Source organism: Solanum dulcamara, chromosome 5 (assembly GCF_947179165.1).
Source record: "Solanum dulcamara chromosome 5, daSolDulc1.2, whole genome shotgun sequence".
Classification (NCBI taxonomy): domain Eukaryota; kingdom Viridiplantae; phylum Streptophyta; class Magnoliopsida; order Solanales; family Solanaceae; genus Solanum; species Solanum dulcamara.
The window spans coordinates 19,296,877-19,318,376 of NC_077241.1; the positions used below are offsets into that span (position 1 = coordinate 19,296,877).

The 21,500-nt window shown below is 36.3% G+C and overlaps 1 protein-coding gene across 1 annotated transcript; it reads left to right on the top strand.

Annotated features, from left to right (window-relative positions):
• Positions 1-18,226: 18,226 nt before the first annotated feature.
• Positions 18,227-20,764, top strand: LOC129890502 (uncharacterized). Its single transcript, XM_055966044.1, has 4 exons — positions 18,227-18,340; positions 18,418-18,715; positions 18,757-18,809; positions 20,651-20,764. The coding sequence occupies exons 1-4, from the start codon at positions 18,227-18,229 to the stop codon at positions 20,762-20,764; spliced, it is 579 nt and encodes a 192-aa protein (XP_055822019.1).
• Positions 20,765-21,500: the final 736 nt, after the last annotated feature.

The following is a 21,500-nucleotide window of genomic DNA, read 5'->3' on the forward strand; positions in this document are numbered from 1 at the left end:
AATTGGTCTTTGTGATATTCAGAAAATGCTTCCAAGAAGAGATTCACTTCCAAGAATGGTTGACACTAATGAGAGACAAGCCTCTTATACTCCTAATAATCCTCTAGCTCATCAAGTTACCCATGTCGAGTTTCAAACTGCTACCTCTATGCTATCCCAAACCATGACCACTCAAGTGAACCAGGGAGTAGTAGCTCTTCCCAATGTGGCTACACCGGCTGCAAGTTTTAGGGATTTCACAAGGATGAACCCTCTCGAGTTTTATGGGTCCAAGGTTGACGAGGATCCAAGACTTTATTGAAGAGGTGCATAATATTGTTGCTATCATGGAGGTGTATTCGGAGGAGAACGTAGAGTTGGAAGCCTAAGAACTCAAGGGTGTTGCTAAAGTATGGTACCATCAATGGAAGGCCAAAAGGATTGAAGGAGGTCCCATAGGTTGGGAGGATTTCAAAGTTGCTTTTGTTAACTGCATTTTTCTGCTAAAGTTGAGGGAGGCAAAGGTGTTGTAGTTTATTAACCTCAAGAAAGGAAATATGAGTGTGAGGGAATATGCCTTCAAGTTTACAAAGTTGTCCAAGTACGCTCCTTCTTTGATAGTTGATCCTCATTCCTGAATGAGTAATTTTATTTTGGAGGTGTCTGACTTGGTGATGAAAGATTGTCGAACCTCTATGTTCATCAAGGATATATGCCGCATAAATTAAAGGGGAAATGCTTAAAGGGAGGAAGGTGAGGGAGTTCAAGAGAGCTCGATTTGAAGGTGGGTTTTCTAAATGCAAATCCGGTTATTATAATGGCTATTTTTGACAAGGTCAAAGGTTTCAGGGTCAAGGTTCTTAACAAGCTTCGGGTCAAGGGTTTGAGAAGGATAAGGGGCCCAACTTTAAGGACTAAGGTGGGGGTGTTAGTGGGTTTATTCTTCCCAAGTGTCCCATGTGTGGGAGAAACCACAGAGATATATGTTTGTTTGGTATGGGTGCTTGTTTTAGGTGTAGTAAAATGTGGCACAAGATCTCTGAATGTCCTAACAAGGGGAGAGAAGGACGTCCTTGAGCGCAATCTAATCAAGTAGGACAAGCTCAACAAGGTGGAGGCCAATGCTAAAATAGATTGTATGCACTTCAAGCTAGGCAAGATATTGAGGAGTCTTTTGATGTGGTGACGGGTATGTTGAGGATCTTTGACTTTGATGTTTATGGTTTATTTGATTTGGGTACTATATTATCTTTTGTTACTCCTTACCTTACTACAATATTTTATATATGTCCCAAAATCTTGCCAAAGCCTTTTTCGGTTTATACTCTCATTGTTGATTCATTTCTAGCAAAGAAAGTCTATAGAGATTGCCCTGTATCGGTATTGAATAGAATAATCCCTTGTGATTCTGTTAAACTTGACATGACCGATTTTGATGTTATTCTTGGTATGGATTAGTTACATTCTTATTATGCATCTATTGATTGTATAACCCATATCATTAAATTCCAATTTTCTAATAAGCTGATCCTTAAGTGGAAGGAAAATGATTCGATATTTAGGTGTCAATTCATAACATTCCTAAAATCCCAAAAAATGATTTCTAAATGACGCATCTATCATCTAGTACGGGTTAGGGATACAAATTTTGAAGCTTTTTCTATTGAGTCGGTTCCCATTGTGAATGAATTCCTCGATGTGTTTCCGGATAACTTGCCTGATATTCCTCCCTAAAGGGAAATCAATTTAGGTATAGATATCCTTCCCAAAATTCAAACAAAGGGTTGGTTAAGAACTATTGACCGTAAACCATAAGCCAAAATACTAACATTTTTGAGAGTTGAATTATCAACCGCAACATTGACCGCCCCAGCATTGTTGCTCATATCTATTCCTCCATCTCGTATTGCCCCAGTGGAACTTAAGGAGTTGAAGGAATAATTTAAGGATTTCGAACTAGATATGGCCATTTTTAGTTTTTGGTTATGTCATTTGGCTTGACTAATGCTCCTGCTATTTTTATGGACTTGATGAATCGGATTTTTAAACAATACTTAGATAGGTTTGTGGTGGTTTTTATTGATGATATATTGATTTATTCCTGAAATAAAGAAGAGCATATGGGTAATTTGATCATTGTGTTGCAAAATTTGTGGGACAAGCAATTATTTTCCATGTTTAGTAAATTTGAATTTTGGTTGAAATCCGTGGCATTCTTTGATAATATTATTACCGGTGATGGTATTATAGTTGATCCAAAGAAGATGAAGGCGGTAAAGAATTAGCCTAGACCATTGTCTCCTTCAGATATTCATAGATTTTTGGGTTTTTCCAAATATTATAGAAGGTTTGTAGAAGGATTTTCATCTATTTCATCGCCTTTGACAAGGTTGACCCAAAAGAAAGTGAAGTTTCAATAGTCGGATGAGTATGAAAGAAATTTCCAAACATTGAAGGATCACCTCACGTCAGCTTCTATTTTGATAATATCGGAAGGTTTGAATGGGTTTGTTATATATTGTGATTCCTCATTTTTTTGATTGGGTTATGTTTTGATGAAACATGACAAGGTTATAGTGTATGCCTCTAGACAACTAAAGGTGCATGAACGAAACTATCCAACTCAGGATCTTGAATTGGTGGTATTTGTTTTTGCATTGAAAATTTGGCGTCACTCTCTTTATGGGGTGTATGTTAATATATTTACCGACCACAAAAGCTTGCAATATGTGTTTATCCAAAAGGATTTGAATCTTAGGCATAGAAGGTGGCTTGAACTTTTAAAAGGTTGTGATATGAGTGTGTTGTATCATCCGGGTAAAGAAAACATTGTTGCTGATGCTCTTAGTTGGTTATCCATGAATAGGGTTACTCATGTGGAAGATGAAAAAGAGTTAGTTAAAGATGTGCACTGATTGGCCAATTTGGGGGTAAGATTGAGTGACTCTAAGGAGGGTAGTATTCTTATTCAAAATGGCTTGGAATCATCATTGGTAGCGGATGTAAAGACAAAGCAAGACATGGATCCAACTTTTGTTGAGTTGAAGAAATTGGTGGTAGATAAGAAAATTGAGGTTTTCTCACAAGGGGGAGATGGAGTACTTCGTTTCCAATGTTTTGTTATATGTTCCAAATGTTAATGGGGTAAGATAAATGACATCGAGTGAAGCCCATAGCTCTAGATATTCTATACATTTGGGATCCACCAAAATGTATAGGGATTTGAGGGAAGTGTATTGTGGGATGGTATAAAAAGGGACATAGCAAAGTTTGTGGCGGATTGTCCAAATTGCCAACAAGTGAAGGTTGAACATCAAAGGTCGGGAGGTCTAGCCCAAGATATTGAAATTCACACTTAGAAGTGGGAAGATGTGAACATAGACTTCATAACGGGTTTCCCTCGTACCCTAAAGCAACATGATTCAATTTGGGTGGTAGTGGATAGAATGACTAAGTCACCCCATTTTCTACCGTTAAAACTTCTTATAGTTTCAAAGATTATGCCAAGATTTACATTTGGGATTTGGTAAAGTTGCATGGTGCTCCTCAGTCCATCATTTTAGATCCTGGTACTTAATTCACTTCTCACTTTTAGAAGTCCTTTTAAAGGGGTCTTGGTACCCAAGTGAATATAAGCACTGCATTTCACCTTCAAACCTATGGGCAAGCTGAAAGGACAATCCAAACTCTAAAATATATGTTAAGGGCATGGGTTCTTGATTTCAAAGGAAGTTGGAATGATCATGTACCGTTAGTCGACTTTTGCATACAATAATAGTTACCATTCCAGTATCGGAATGGCACCAATTGAAGCCTTGTATGGAAGAAGATGTGGATCACCCATTGATGGTTTGAAGTGGGAGAGGTTGCCTATCATGAACCAAGACTAGGCCCTAGACATGACATGACGAATTAGGAACTCAGAGGAACCTCACCCAAGACCCTTAGTTTTCATTTCGCCTTTTATTGGTAATGATAATCAATAATAAGTGGAACAAAAAGGGAAAATCGGAACTAAGGAAGAACATCATAAAATAAGAGTCATCATCAACCTTATATCATCATATATTTATGTCCAAACATACCTCTTCTAATATACTTGGCGGGGGTTAGGACATGTCTCTAGCTCACCCTCAAAATAAATATCAAGAAGAGCCATAATAAAAGTCTTAATGGTTTACATAACATAAGCAAGAATAAAAAGTGATGTTGTTTCCGAAATATGGAAACTTACCAAAAGTAACCTTCAAGCTAATACGAGCTAGCCACATGGGGGAGAACGAGGAGGAGCACCATCTCTACATGGTGATATCATGTAGGCAAAAAATATGCATTAGTACTTTGAATATACTAAGTATGTAGGCATGCAACAAGATGGAAACATTAAGACATTCATAAGGTAAAATACATAAATGAATGCATGTATGAGAAATTATCATATGAAAGCTTAAAAATATTCATTTTGTGGGAAAGCGATCTTAACCGACATTTAAGAACATGCGAGCTATTACATGGAATCTGATGACTCCTTTATTGAGACAAGCCAATGACTTCTACACCGAGACAGGTCGATGACTCCCACACCGATAAAGGGGAGGTTACCTTACTAGGGAACACTCTATTAAATCTTTCCTTCATTTTTTTACTGTAACTTTAAGGGATATTTGTGGATCCACTTGCCTAAAAAGCCTACAAGGGCTCCTATGTGGGCACATAGTTAATGAGACAAGGAGTTACTACTTGTATTCCCTTACCGAACCCTACCTCAATTCCCCATTCAGTGTTAATTCAATCCCATATAATAGTTTAATGCTTCAAAATAGTCGTAATATATAGCTTGAGAATTAAAAACATCACATTCGGTAGAATAGCTCATTAAAACCTTTATTGACTAAAATATATGAGAATATTCCTTGTCACATAAAGAATCCTTCATTTATAACATTTCATTATTCTTTTATTTCATAAGACTCCTTTTTTGATCATAGACATTTCTTTCATAAACATTCATTTGGAGTAAAAAGCTTTCAAGTCAAACTTCATTGGAGACATAGTAAAATTAGGCGGGTTCTATTCAATTCATATTTCAAACATGCTTTTCAAAAGGATCATGAATAAACATTATCAATTGAGTCAATTCAAAACATACTTCAAATAACCCACTATTCATTTCAAAGATCCATAATGGCTTGAGATACAAAATTACTTGAAATACAATAATTCATGTAATTGAGTAGTAATATAAGCTTATTTGAACATATTATCAATAATTTAAACCATAGTATAGCAATTTGAGAAGGATTGAACAATACCCATTTGAAAATTCATAACCCAATTTGGGAAATTAGGACATTCATATGTAGTAACCAATTTTAGGCAAAATGAGTCAATAACTACAATTTCAATCATGCTTCATTCTAGTAAAAATATTTAGAAGAACCCATAAAGAATTAATAGTTGAATTCAAAGGAAATAGGTGTAATGGGTTTTGGTCTCCATGGGTGGAAGAACCCATGGATGAAGAAACCACATACCTTAGAGTAAAGGTTGAAGAAAATCTTGATGCTTGGTCTTCAATGAGGAGCTTTGAATCCCTTGAGTTTGAGAGTAGTTTTGTAGGGGATGATTTAGAAGAGAGGGGGGGGGGGTTAAAGTTTAGGGTTTTGGGTAGGCAAAAAAATAGAAAATGACCCCAAAATACGTCCAAGTCCGTCTATATATGTTCAGGGCATTTTCCAAGTTGTCCTTACTTAAAACAGGAATTTTTGCTAAATTTTGAAGTAAATAGGAATAATTATATGACGTGGAGGTGTTCCCCCATAGTTCATTTGTTCCGAAATTAAAATTTGATCCAAGATTGACAAAGTCCTCTACTCGGACATTGCTCACACCCTTCTGGTGAAGAGGACATAACATTTTACACCGAATGCTAAATACAATCTTTGTGACATTGGAAAGAAGATGCAATGAACTTTAATTTGGTAGGTCATGGGACACGTAATTCATTATATGGTAAGAGATATGGTCGTTTGAAGTTGACCCTTATATGGACTTATACAAAAAATTAGCCAATAGAAATTCTTTGGACTCGACTTGGTGTTAGAGATCCCTTATGACCCTACACAACATCTAACACTCTTTAAATACTTAGTAACCGATCCTCAATCATATATACAATTTGAATTCATCAAGTTCGGGAAAAAAGAATCCTTCGAAGCCATTTCCCCCTATTTCTCCTTATAATAGCACTTCCCAACCTTCAAAACACATGGGACCTTACAATATCTTTCCCTTGGAAACATTTGTCGTCAAATGAATTCCTACTAGCATAGAACAGGCACGGAAAGAGGACTAGCAACTCAAGATGAGTGCAATAACATATAAAAATGCATAGAACATGGGATTTTCAAACTTAGCATAAAACGAAACTTTTTAAAAAATTCACTTCATGAACATGCATGCATGTAATAAGACATAGAGAGGTTTGAATGAGAGAATTTGGAGTATTTGAGCTTGAATATATAAATACACTAGATTGGAATGGAAGGAAAGAGATAAGGATATCATTTCATCATATCAGCTTCCTCTTTACGTGTAGCACTTTCAACTTCTTGGATTCTCCACAATACTTTAACAGATGCAATCTCCTTGTTTCTCAACCTTTTTATTTGAAGGTCCATTTCAACTAGAACCTCCTCATAAGTCATGTTCCCTTCAACACTCATACTACCCAGAAGTACCATGGCGTTTGGGATAACCAACACATCTCCTCAACATTACTACATGGAATTTTTGATGAACCAAGGCTAACTCCAATGGAAAATCAATCTCATAGGCCACCTTACCAATATACCTTAGGATCCTACAACTCTATAGGAAAATTTTATCCCAAGAGTACTACTCCTCACCACCATATTTAATCAAACCTCGAGACCTAATTAATAAGCACCCAAAGCACCGCACACTCACCCACATGCCGTCAACACTACATTCAAGCCTAGTTCTATAACCACTCTAATACACTCACTTGAAACCCTTATAAAGAAGTCATCTATAGTCTACTACAATCACTCACATATCTACAAACACGCATTCAAGCCTACCATTCAAAGAACTTTATGGCTTTCTTGAAGTCATCATCACTTATGAATTTCTATGTGTATCTTAGAATCTCTACATCTATATTTGCATTAACTTCTACTAACGGACACACCAATATACTCTTACCTATATATTGCACACAACAAGATCCATCTAGCTCTTCCTCCATGTCTATAAACCTAAATAGGGTTAGCATGCCAAAATTTATCACAATACAGAATGGCCACTCTTTATCTATCTATCATGACTCATCTACATCATTAACATTGGAGCACACAACCGACCTTGATAACTAGGTAATCTATTTCCCCCTTTTGGAAAAGACCTCTACCTTCTTTTCCTTCACCAACTTCTTTAACTCAACAAGTGTCGGGTCAAAGTCTTATTTTGACTTAACATCTACCACTAAGGAGGATTCAGACACATTTTGAACAACTATACAACCATCATCAGTACCACACAACTTCACCCCTAATATATCGAACCGATCAACATCTATTATGAACTCCCTCTTTCCTTGATCAATATTGGCCGCGCTCCCTATTGACACTCTACTGAGTGCATGGGCAACCACGTAGGCTTTACCTGGATAATAATGCATACTCATGTCATAATATTTGAGAAATGACTTGCCCTTTGCAATTGGTCAATTAAACCATCTATCCTCTAAATTAATACTTGCTCTTAATGGTCACTTTCTTTAATTGACGGTAGTCTATGCAAATCTGACGTGACCCATCCTTGTTTCTCGCAAACAATCTAGGAGCACCTCATGATGAAATACTTGGCCTTGTGAATCCCCTCCTTAATAGTCCTTTAGTTATTCCTTTAACTCATTTAATTCTGCTGGGCTATTTATTGGGAAGGAAATAGAGATAGGTTAGGTATCGAGTTGAAGATCGATGTCGAAATTAATTTCCCTTTGGAAGGGGCATGAGGGCGGTCGTCGAGAAAGACATCGAAAAAATTGTTAACTATGGCGATCGACTCAACAGAAGGAATTTCGGATTTGACATCCCTAACCCTTACAATATGATAAATGCAACCTTTAGAATCAATTTTTAGGCCTTAACACAAGAAATAAACATACCATTTACTACCGAATAATGCCCCTTTCACTCGAGAATAGACTAATTTGGAAATTGAAACTTGACTCCACAAGTTCAACAATCTATAGAAGCATATGACGCATGCAACCAATCCTTCCCTAGAATAACATCAAAATCTACCATGTCAAGCTCAATGAGATCACAAGGAATAACTTTGCGCAAGATAGACATGGGACAACCCTTATAGACTTTTCTAACAACAACCAATTCACCAATGGGGGTAGGCACCAAATAGGGTTCCAATAACATTTAGAGAGATATATCAAACATATTAGCAAGCAATGAAGTAACAAACGACAAATTGTCACCCAGATCTAATAATGCATACACATCAAAATCAAAGATCTCTAACTTATCGGATGAAGAAACTTGAGCCATCTCCCTTCCTCTTCTAGTAGCCATCAAACAATCCCTCATCTTATGCCCCATATCACCACACTTGTAGCAACCTTCCTTACTGGCCATGCATTCTCCTTGGTGAGTCCTACCACATTTCCCGCAAGGGGGAAGGGGACATTCTTCCTTGTTAGGACTAAATACTAGGGCATTAGCAAAAGATGAACCACTATTGGTCTGCACCCTTTTGAAGTCACTAGATTTCTCCCTTATAGTATTAGTTTTGCTCACCCTTTTCGCTTTCTTAATACCCACGATCAAAAGAGTCACCTTTTGTTGATTCAACTAAATGATCACAGTTTGAGCCAATAAGAGGATGGCATCACAAAATTCTACATTAGTTACTTGTTCGGCTAGAAGATCATTAGGAACTATTTCCTCATTAGCATCAACCCCCTTGAATTGGAGCCTCGAGAACAAGAGGAACTTGGTCCTCGATAGAATCCATTTATCTAGGTGGGGGTACTCTTCTTTGAGGTATTATCTAGAGAATATGAAACAATTCATTAGATAAGGGAAGTCCTAGGACAACTGTATGGCATGATGTGAATCATTAAAGATAGGGAAACTTTCATAAATGCCATATAGTCTCCTATTCATAATTGTAGTGCATTTCACAACCATGAAGAAGGCCCTATTTGACGTGGTATGCTGGACTCTTAGGACCATTCAAAACCTCAGGCTCTGATACTAACTTTGTCTCCACCCAAGCCTAGGGCCTAGACGTCACATAGAGAGTGAGAAACTCATAGGTACCTCACCCAAGCCCCTTTTAATTCATTTATCCTTTCATTGGTAATGACAATAAATAATAAGAGGAATAAAAAGGGGAAAATGGAACTAAAGGAAAATATCATAAAATAAGAGTCTTCATCAACCTTAGATCATCATATGTTTATGTCTAAACATACCTCTACTAATAGACTTGGCGGGAAAAAAGACATGTCCCTAGCTTACCCACAAAATAAGTATCAAGAAGAGCCATAATAGAAGTCTTAATAGTTTACATAACATAAGCTAAAATAAAAGGGGATGTTGTTCCCAAAATATGGTAAGTCACCACAAGTAACCTTCAAGCTAATCCAAGCTATCCACGTGGGGTAGAACGAGGAGGAGCATAGTCTCTACATAGTGATATCATGTAGGCAAAAATATGCATTAGTACTTTGAATGTACTAAGTATGTAGGCTTGCAATATGATAGAAACAATAAGACATTCATAAGGTAAAATACATAAGTGAATGCATGAATGATAAATCATCATATGAAAACTTAAAAATATTCATTTTGTAGGAAAGTGACCTTAATCGACATTTAAGATCTTGAGATCTATTACATAGAATTCGATGACTCCTGCATCGACATAGGCCGATGACTCCTGCGCCAAGATAAGAAAATGACTCCTGCACTGAGATAGGCGAGGTTACCTTGCCAGGGAAAACTCCATTAAACTTTCCTTCATTCTGTAACTTTAACTTTAAGGGCTATTTGTGGATCCACTAGCCTAAAAAGCCTACAAAGGCTCTTATGTTAGCACATTGTTAATGAGAGAAGGGGTTGTTACTAGGATTTCCTTACCAAATTCTACCTCAATGTCCCATTCGATGCTAAGTCAATCCCACGGAATAGTTTAATTCTTCAAAATAGACGTAACATATAGCTTGAGAATTCAAATATCACATTTGGTAGAATAGCTGATTAAAACCTTTATTGATTAAAATATGTGAGAATTGTCCTTATCACACAAAGAATCTTGCATTCATATCATTTTATCATTTTTTCATTTCATAAGACTCCCTTTTTTATCATAGACATTTCTTTCATAAGCATTCATTTGGAGTTAAAAGCTTTCAAGTCAAACTTCACTGGAAACATAGTAAAACTAGGAGGGTTCTATTCAAATCATCTTTCAGACATGTTTTTCAAAAGGTCCATGCATAAACATTATCAATTGAGTCTAGCCCAAGATTTTGAAAATTTTACTTGGAAGTGGGAAGACGTGAACATGGACTTCATAGCGGCTTTGCCTTGTACCCAAAAGAGACATGATTTGATTTGGATGGTAGTGGATAGAATGACTAAGTTAGCCTATTTTCTACCGGTTAAGACTTCTTATAGTGTCGAAGATTATGCTAATATTTAAATTAAGGAATTTCATGGTGTTCCTTTGTCCATCATTTCAGATCATGGTACTCAATTCACTTCTCACTTTTGGAAGTCCTTTCAAAGGGTCTTGGTACCCAAGTTAAGCTAAGCACCATATTGCACCCTCAAACAAATGGTAAGCCGAAAGGACAATCCAAACTCTAGAATATATGTTAAGGGCATGTGTGCTTGATTTCAAAGGATGTTCGGATGATCACCAACCGTTAGATGAGTTTGCATATAATAATACTTACCATTTGAGTATTGTAATGGCACCATTTGAAGCCTTGTATGAAAGAAGATGTCGATCATCCATTGGATGGTTTGACGTGGAATAGGGTGCCTTATTAGGACCTGAGTTAGTTATTGAGGCCTTGGAGAAGGTCAAGATTATTTGAGAAAGGTTAAGGGCTACCAAAAGTCATTAAAAGTCCTATTCAGATGTTAGAAGAAAAGATCTTGAATTCAATGTGGAAGATTGGGTTTAATTGGATATTTCACGAATGAAAGGAGTAATCCATTTTTGAAAGAAGAGGAAACTTAGTCCTCGATATGTAGGCCCATATAGGATCCTAAAGTGTATTGGTAAGGTGGCCTATGAACTTGATTTGCCAATAGAATTAGCCGCGGTTTATACAGTGTTCTACTTATCAATGTTGAGAAAATGATTTGGTGATCCCCATGCCATTGTGACTTTATGTAATTAAGTGTTGAAGAGAAATTGACTTATGAAGAGGTTCCGATTGAGATTTTGGACTGCTAAGTTAAAAGGTTGAGAAATAGGGAAGTTGTATCTGTCAAGGTTTTGTGTAGAAACAAAGAAGTTGAAAGTGTTACAAGGAAAGCGAAAGCTGACATGATGAAACGATATTCCTATCACTTTCCTTCCCCTCTGACCTAAGGTATTAATCTCTTTATGCTCAAGTCCCCCAAGCTCTTATGTTCCAATCTCTCTATGTCTCATTACATGCATGCATACTCATGAACCTTATTTTAAATAATGTTTAAATTGCATTATTGCCTTCATGTTGGGTTGTTAAGCTACACACTCTACTCTACTTAAGATAGTTCTAATCAATCCGGGGCCAAAATTCCCAAGAGGGAGATATTGTAATATCTAGGGCATTTGAAGGTTGGAATATGATAAATGAATGTTAAGCATTCTAAAAATGGTCTCGGTGGATTATTAGGAACCGTATATGAAAAGATAATATTTTCAAAAAATTGCACAAAATAATGAGGTTCACGGAAGATCGACATTGTCCACATGCTCCCACTTAGTGCATTTTTTTCACAAGTCAAAATCTGGCCAAAATGTCATTCATTTAAAATTGGCCTATCCAGGAGTATGTCTGAGTCGCAGACTTAGGTGAGTTTTTCTGTTCGAATTCAATTTATAAGTGGGGATACTTTCGACATTTCCGTAATTGTAAGTTGATGAATCTAGATGTTTTTAGGACCTAATTCAGCTCTATAAACTATCCTAAACTCTAATTCCATTCATTCTTCTATAATTCACCTATTCAAAATTTTCCCTCTCTACAAAATCTCTCAAGGACTCGACTGAAGACCTCTAATAAATTCACTCAAGCTCATATTATTCTAAATTCTTTGGTCTTCTTATTCAATACATGCGCTTAATTGATCCTAGGGTACTTTCACCCAAGGAGCCCAAAAAATTCTCTACTTTTCAATCAATTAAAGAGTATATATTTTGACGGGTTTTATGATCTCTTTTTCAATTGTATGAATTATGATTCTAATTATAATTATGAACCAATCTTAATATAAATTGATGGTTATTGCATGGAATTGAAGAGTGTTTTATGAATTTTCCTACATTATTCTTTAGAGTTCATGATATGAATTATGGGTATTCAATTATACTTCCAAGTGATATTATCTTTATGAATTATATATGGGCTGATATAAAGTATATGATCATGCATGTTTTTAATCCAATTTCATAAATTTTAAGATAATTGATCATGTATTCATTTTTACCCTAATTTCAAGTGTAAGTTATGATGATAAATTTCAAGTATGTAATTAAGTTTTTTGAATGGGGTGAATTAAGACCCTAATGATGTTATATGAAGAAGATTAGTAATGATGAAGGCCTACACCCATATTAGATGAATCACATGATGATGAGCTATTTCCATGATCAATATTATGAAGTATGATAATGAAAGGCTTATGATTTATGACAAGTATGATTTATGATTATGTTATGATATGTATTCCTAGGGATGTTGACTTAGCACCATGGGGAATTTCATATGGGGGCTCGACCTAAGACTTAGTAGCAACCTCTAGTCCCTTAAATTACGTTTCCACCATAGGTTTGCCAATTTGGCCTAGTTAGTGGATCCACAATTAGCACATGATTATGATATTTTTGGATGGAGTCTACCTTGGAAAGTAGCCTCCCCTTCTTGATGTGGAGATCATCGGATTTCATGTCATAGCTTGCATGGTCTTAATATTGGTTATGGTTATCTCCCACATATGTATGGTTCTTATGATGCTTTATAAGATTACTCCTATCCTTTACTTTTATATGATACTCTTATGATTTAAAGTTCTTGACCTTTCATATGCTTAATTATGATTTTACTAATTCTTCTATCATGCTATTTAAAATGATCATTTACATAACATAGTTTTATTATGCATTGCATCACCTACATACTTAGTACATTCAAATGTACTAATGCATACTTTATTTCCCATATTATATTACAATATAGAGATGGACAATACATCTTATTCATGTAGCTAGTTGGTGATCCATCTTGAAGATTTTTGTGGCGAGGCCTCATACTTCGAGGGAAAGCTGAGTCATTCCTCTTTTATTGCCATTTCTAGACTATGTTGAAGTTTTAAGACTATTCTATGTCATGCCAACACTTTCTTGAGGGTGGTGATCTAGGAACATGTCCTAGTCCCCTCCAATGAAGTCATGTAGAGCCATTTTGGGCATATTATGTAAGGAGTCTATGTTGTCATGATTCTCTCTACATATGCTATATTTTTGGACATTTATGACTTTTCGCTTATATTTTACCTTATTTATGCTTGTGATATGCTAAGAGGCTTGGTTGGGATTTCTTCAGGAATCCTAATCGTTGTATCACAGCTAGGCCCTAGTTTGGGTCATAAAATGCATTCTCCCTTATGGTTCCTCCCATACTTCTTGCATGGTGGAATCAATTAACCACCCAGACTTCTCTTTGGTCCTTAGTTACACATCCTCTCTTTCTCAAACTTTGTAGCCGGAGTGTTTGAAGAATTTTAGACCGAATACCCTTGGCGAAATTGAGGACAAATGCCATTGCCAGACCTAGAGTGTGTAAAGATACCACCATTGGTCCTTGCCCTCTTAGAGTCTCTTGCCCTCTCCCTAAGTTTCTTATCCTCAATTTGCTTGACATAGGTCATGATCCTCGAGATATCCATCTCCCTAATTAACATGGCGGTTTTACACTCCCTAGATACCAAGTCCAAGATACCTAAAATAAACTTACTCATTCAGGCTCTTAAAATGAATACCATAAATATAGCATACTTTAACAATTATGTGAACTTCAGGGCATACTCCCTCACACTCACTTACGTTGCCACAAGTTAATGAACTTTTGGATTGTGGCCTCCCTTAGCTAAAGGGGAAAGAAATGGCCAAGCAATTGGACCCGCTCAACTTTCCATTGGTCAAACCAAATCCTAGAAATTTTATTTAATACACAGCTAACTCTACCATTTCCACAAAACTAATCCCCATAATTTCCACATTCTTATGAATACTTTTGATGAAAACTTATGGATCCTCATCAACCTTTGACTATTAAATTCTAGGGGACTCATCCTCATAAAATCACAAACCATTATCACCATCATACCCACATTTGGGTACATTGGAGCAACTACCTCTCTGTTGGCTTGAGCTGCCACCGTTTGAACAAGTACCTAAAATGCAGCTCAGAACTCCGCAATAGAGACTTGCTCATTCAAGAGATAATTTGGAGCTTGTTTCTCCTCTTCGATATTCCTTCAAATGGGGTTTGTTCTTGGAGTCATCATTCTGAAATAACAAACAGAAAGAGTTAGAAGAAAAGCATTAGAGTTCAACTCTATTGCAATATAAGATCATGAAATAAGTTGATTTCTAAAATGCCTCATAGACTCTTATTCATAAATATGGTACACTTCACATCGATGAAAAGACTCTATTTGATGTGGTATGAAAGAATCCCTAGGACACTCTAAACCTTATGCCCTGATACCAAATTTGTCATAACCTAAGCTAGGCCTTAGGCATGATAAGACAATCAAAATCTGAAGGGACCTCAACCAATCCCCTTAGTATATATATGTAAGACTCTGAAAGTTGAAAAGATGGAGAATAAGAAACAAAATATGAAATTCTAGAAAATTTCAATTTTGGCACTAGGTGATGACCATGAAGGCTATCATGGGTCGTGATACTTACCACGCTTTATGGTGTGCTACCGAGGCAGTGATTCAAAAACAACAAATCTATAGGGTTAGGTTCACGATAGGGACCATGGGCTGTGGTGAGAACCCGAGTCATGGTGACCTTTCTTAGAAACCCTCAAAAACTATTTTCAAGACAGGGACCATACTTGACCACCATGGTTCACCTTGACTTTAGCGGATCATGGTGGGCTCCTAGGTGGTCACCCTGTAGACCCTCCTGTCAGGATCACACCACAACCCTCACCACAGACCGTAGTGACCTTTACAGACCATCATGGTCTCCATGAAGGAGTTCCTAAATATTTCCCCTTTTCTGAGTGACCAAGGTGTTCACCACCATGAAGAGTGGTGACTTACATGGACCGTGGTGGGTCATCTATATAGTCCCAATTCTTACTTTTAATATGGATTATTTTAGTCCTTTCCCTATATCTCATAATGAATATGGACAATTTTAGGGACTAAGTTCCTAACTATTAACTACCCTAAAGTATTTTAACCCTCTCATTCTCTCCATAATCCCTAAATAACAAAACCTTTTCTCCCAAGTCTTCTCTCTAAGGTCTTCTTCTTCCACATGAAATTTAAGAGAATTTCTTCAAGGTCAATCCTCCATTCTCTTCAATCAAGGACTAATCAAGGTCAAGGTATATGGGACTTCATCCATGGGTACATTTCATTCATGGAATCCCAAAGATTTCTTCTAAATTCTCATGTAATTTCTTCTATTAAAAGCCCTAATTTCATGATTTGCATTAGATTTTCTCAATTATGATATATTTTAGTGTTATTAGTATAATTATGCATAATTCAAAAAATATTGCATGATTTCAATTTAAATTTCAATTACCCCTGCTATATGCTAGTTTCAAGTATGATTTATGATATATGATCATGATTTTCAAGTTATATTCTATGAAAGATTTATGTTATGAATTAAAAATACTTTATGCAAAAAAGTTTGTGAATGATGATTCTATGATGTTTCAAGCAAAGTTAAAAATAGGTCAAGCTAAGTTCCTACTGATGTTTATGATCAAAGATATGTAATGATGGAAGTCCTACACCCACATTGCATAAGTTATAACATAGATGAGCTAATCCTATGCTTTTACTATGATGATGTTAGATGAGCTATTCTTATGGTGTTTTATAAGGATGGATTGATATTACTTATTATCTTTCCTTATGATGTGTATGATCATATTTTAGGAGTTCCTTTGGGATAATGTCTAAGCACTGAGAGGACTTTTACGTGTGGTTTCGTCCTATAAGGTAGTTAGTTATCTAACAAAATCCTAGTAGCAACATTTAGTCCCAAACTATGTTGCCTATGTAGGTTTACATCCACTTAAAGAGTTACTAATAGAGTATGCCCTCGAAAGGTAACCTTCCCTGTATCGATGCATGAGTCATCAAATTTAATATATTAACTCGCATGGTCTTTTATATCAATTGGAGGTCCTATCCCACACAGTTCAATTGAGGTACAAGTTCTTATATTGATTTTGAGATTCTTTTGATGTATTGACCAATGAGATAAATATTTTAATATTTCATGACTTTGCTCATATGTTAAAGATATTGGTCTTGCATCGCATGCTTTATATTGATTATGTACTATGTTCATTGTTCATGCATATTCTCACATACTTAGTCCATTACATGTACTAACACATACTTTTTACCTACATTATATCATAATGTAGGGACCGAAAATCACGTTCATCCTCCTCCTACTCGTGGCTAAAGTTTTGCAAGTAGCTCCTTACTATAGTGAGTCCTCACAGTTCGAGGACTTGATACTTATTTCTTATCATGATAGTTGTTACTTCATTCCCTTATGTTGTGTATATGGGTTATCTGGGAGCTTGTCTTATGCCCCATTCGAGTTATTAGAGGCATGTTAGATAGAAAGAGTCTGTGTTGTCATTTTTTCATTTTGAGACTTATGTTCTATTTGAGATTTTGCTTTTGTATCTTGATTTAGATTTATTGCTTAAATTTCCTTCTATATGCTTATAAATGTTACTCTAAGAGGCTTGGTTGGATTCATCAGTGATTCTAATTACCGTGTTATGACTAGGCCCTAGGTTGGGTCGTGAAAAACTTGATATCAGACCACAAGGTTGAAGTGTCCTAGGGAGCCTAACATGCCGCATCAAGTAGAGTCTTGTTCATCGGTGTGAAGTAGGCCATATCTATGAATAGGAAGCTATAAGGAGTCTTAGGAAACACTTCACTTCTTTCATGATCTTATCATGCTATAGAGTTGAACTCTAAGGTTTCCTCCTCTAATGCTTTCTTTTTGCAATTTCATAATAATTCCTCCACAAAGAGACCTTGTTCAAACCAATATTATTGATAAGGAGCCACATGCTCCAGATGACCAAGCAAATGATCAAGTCTCTAATGTAGAGTTCCGAGTCACTTTTCAGATGTTAGCCTAAGTCGTGACTACTCAAGTCAATCGAGGGGTAGAAGATCCATAAAATGTTCCTACTCAGGCTTAAGGGTTAGGTACTTTATGAGGATGAACCTACCAAGTTCTATGGATCAAAAATTGATGAGGATCCCCATGACTTTATCGATGAGTAGTAAAAGCTTATGGAGATTATGGGTGTGTCTTCGAAAGAAAAGGTGGAATTGGCGGCCTACCAACTCGAGGGTGTCTCTCAAGCATGGTACAATCAATGGAAAGTGGAAAGGTTAGAAGAGGGTCCCATAGGTTGAGAAGATTTCAAATTTCCTTTATTGAATACTTCTTCCCACTTGAGTTAAGGGAGTCAAAGGTGTTATAGTTTATCAATCTTAAACAAGGGAACATGAGTGTGAGGGAGTATGCACTCATGTTCATAAATTTGTCTAAGTATGCTCCATCCTTGGTAGCCGATTCTCATGCCCTAATGAGTAAGTTTATTTTGGGATTGTAGGACTTAGTTATGAAAGAGTGACGAACCTCTATGATAATCAAAGAGAAGGAAATCTCTAGGATCATGATTTATGCCAAGCAAATTGAAAGAGAAAAGCTTAAGGAGAGAAATATAAGGGAATCCAAGAGGGCTCAGATAAAAGTGGTTTTTGTCACACCAAATTCAGTAGTGGAAATGGTCATTTTCGGCAAGGAAAAAAGTTTCAAGGGCAAGGATCTTAAAGCACTCTGGCTCTAAAATTTGAGAAATATAAGGTGCCTAATCCTAAGGCACAAGGTAGAGCTTCAGGTGGTCAAGGTTTCCCTCCATGTAAGAAGTGTGGGAAAAACCATAGAGGAGAGTGCTTAGACGGTTTAGATGTTTGTTTCAAGTATGGGAATCCCAATCATCATGTTATAGAGTGTAGGGGTGGTGCTCGAACCCAAGGTCAGACTCAAGCTACTAATCATTCAGATCAGCATGCTACTACTTCGGGTGGCGGTCAGCACCAAAAAATATTTTATGCCCTTCAGACTTGTCAAGAGTTAGAGGATTTCCCCAATATTGTGATTGGTATGTTGAAGTCTTTGAATTTGATGTTTATGCATTATTAGATCCAGGTGCTAATCTGTTATTTGTTACTTCTTACCTTGCTATGAGGTTCATTGTGAGTCCTGAGATCTTGCTATAGCCTATTTCGGTCTATACTCTGATTGGTGATTCATTGTGGCTAAAAGAGTCTCTATAAATTATCCAGTTTAAATTTTTTATAAAGTCACCTACATTTTTCTTGTGGAGCTTGATATGATTAATTTTGATGTTATTCTTGGTATGGATTGGCTTCATGCATGGTATGCCTCTATATGTTGTAGAAATCACGTGGTTAAGTTCATTTTCCTAATGAGCCAGTTCTAGAATGGAAAGGTATTCATTTTGTATTTAAGGGTCAATTTATCGCATGCCTTAATGCTCGAAAGATAATTTCCAAAGGTTGTATTTATCATCTAGTTCAGGTTAGAGATACTAACTCTGAAACTCCTACTCTTTAGTCAGTTTTAGCTGTTAATGAGTTTATGGAAGTTTTCCCCGATGATCTTCTAAGTATTCCTCTCGAGACAAATAAAATTTAGTATCGATTTCCTTATCGATACTCAGTCTATATCTATTCCTCCTTATAGAATGGCTCTAAAAAAATTGAAAGAGTTAAAGGACTTGTCGAAGGGTTTACTAAATAAGAGTTTCATTAGAACGAGAATCTCTCCATGGGGTGCTTCAGTTTTCTTTGTTAGAAAGAAGAATGGTTCTCTTAGTATGTGTATTTATTATAGGAAATTGAACAAGATCACAATTAAGAATAAGGATCCCATTCTAAGGATTGATGATTTTTTCTATCAACATCAAAAAGCAAGCTACTTTTCATAGATTGATCTCCGACTTGGTTATCATCAACTCCGAGTGAGAGAATATGACATTCTAAAGATGGATTTTAGAACTCGGTATGGTAGCTTTGAATTTTTGGTTATGTCTTTTAGACTAATAAATGACCCAGCAGCTTTTCTGGATTTGATGAAAAGGGTGTTCAAGCAATACTTGGAAATGTTTGTGATTGTCTTGATTGATGATATTTTGATCTATTCTCAGAATAAGGAAGAGCATGCTGATCATTTGAGGATTGTGTTGCAAATTCTTAGGGACCGTTGGTTGTATGAAAAATTTAGCAAATAAGAATTTTGGTTAAGGTCAATTGCATTCCTTGGTCAAATTATTTTTGAGAAGGAATTCTGGTTGATCCAAACAAGACTAAGGTGGTTAAGAACTACCTAGACCATTGACTCCTTCTGATATTCGGAGTTTCTTGGGTTTAACCAACTATTATAGACAATTTGTGGAAGGTTTATCTTCTATTGCATCACCTATGACTACTTTGACTTAAAAAAAGGTGAAGTTCCAATGGTCTGAGGCATGTGAGAAAAGCTTCCAAGAGTTGAAAGATATGCTTACCTCCGCTATAGTATTGACTTCACCAGAAGGTTGCCATGGGTTTGTTGTGTGTTGTGAAGATTCATGAGTTAATCTTGGCTGTGTGCTAACACAAAATGGTAAATACATAGCTTATGCTTTAAGGTAACTCAAGACATATGAGAAGAATTGCTCGACTCATGAGTTGGAGTTGGCGGCAGTGGTATTTGCTTTGAAATTGTGAAGACACTGCTTGTACGGTGTCCATATGGATGTTTTCACCAATCACAAAAGTTTACAATATGTGTTCACTCAAAAGGACTTGAACCTTAGACAAAGAAGATGGTTTGACCTATTAAAGGATTATGACATAGTTTGCTATACCATCCGAGTAAGACAAATGTTGTTGGTGACACTTTTAGTAGATTTTCCATGAACAATGTTGCTCATATTGATGGTGAAAAGAATTAGGTAGTTCGAGATGTGCATAGATTAGCCCGTTTGGGTGTTCATTTGGTTGATTTTAAAGATGGTGGTATTGTTGTGCAGAATGATTTCGAATCATCTTTTATGGAGGATGTAAAGTCAAAGCAGGATAGTGATCCCACTTTGGTTGAATCAAAGAAGGAAGTTGCTGAAAAAGCCATTGAGGCTTTCTCCTAAAAGGGAGATGGTGTTTTAATATATCAAGGTCAGTTGTGTGTTCTGAATGTTGATAGCTTGAAAGATGTGATATTGTCCGAAGCTCATAGTTTGTGGTATTCTATTCATCCCTGTTCCACAAAGATGTATTGAGATTTGAGGGAAGTATATTGGTGGAATGCCATGAAAAAAGATTACGGAATTCATGGCTAAGTTTCCTAATTGTCAACAAGTCAAAGTTAAGCACAAAAAACTAAGAGGTTTGGCTCAAGACATTAAGATTATTACTTGAATGTTGGAATCCTTAAATGTGGACTTCATTACAGATTGACCTCATACTCGTAGGCAACATGATTATATTTGGGTGATTATTGACCAAATGACTAAGTGAGCTTATTTTCTTCCTGCTAAGACTTCATATATAGCCAAGGATTATGCTAGATTATATATATAAGAGTTAATTAAGCTTCATGGTATTCCATTTTCTATCTTTTCGGATCAAGGTACTCAGTTTACATCCAGTTTTAGAGATTCTTCCAAAAGGGTCTTGGTACTCGGGTGAAGCTTAGTACAACTTTTCACTCATAGATGGATGATCAGGCTGAGTGTACTATTCAGACATTAGAGTACATATTGAGAGCATGCGTGATTAAATTTAAAGGAAATTAGGGTGATCATTTGCCATTGATAGAGTTTGCTTATAATAACAGTTATTACTTTAGTATTCAGATGGCTCCATTTGAGGCTTTGTATGGTA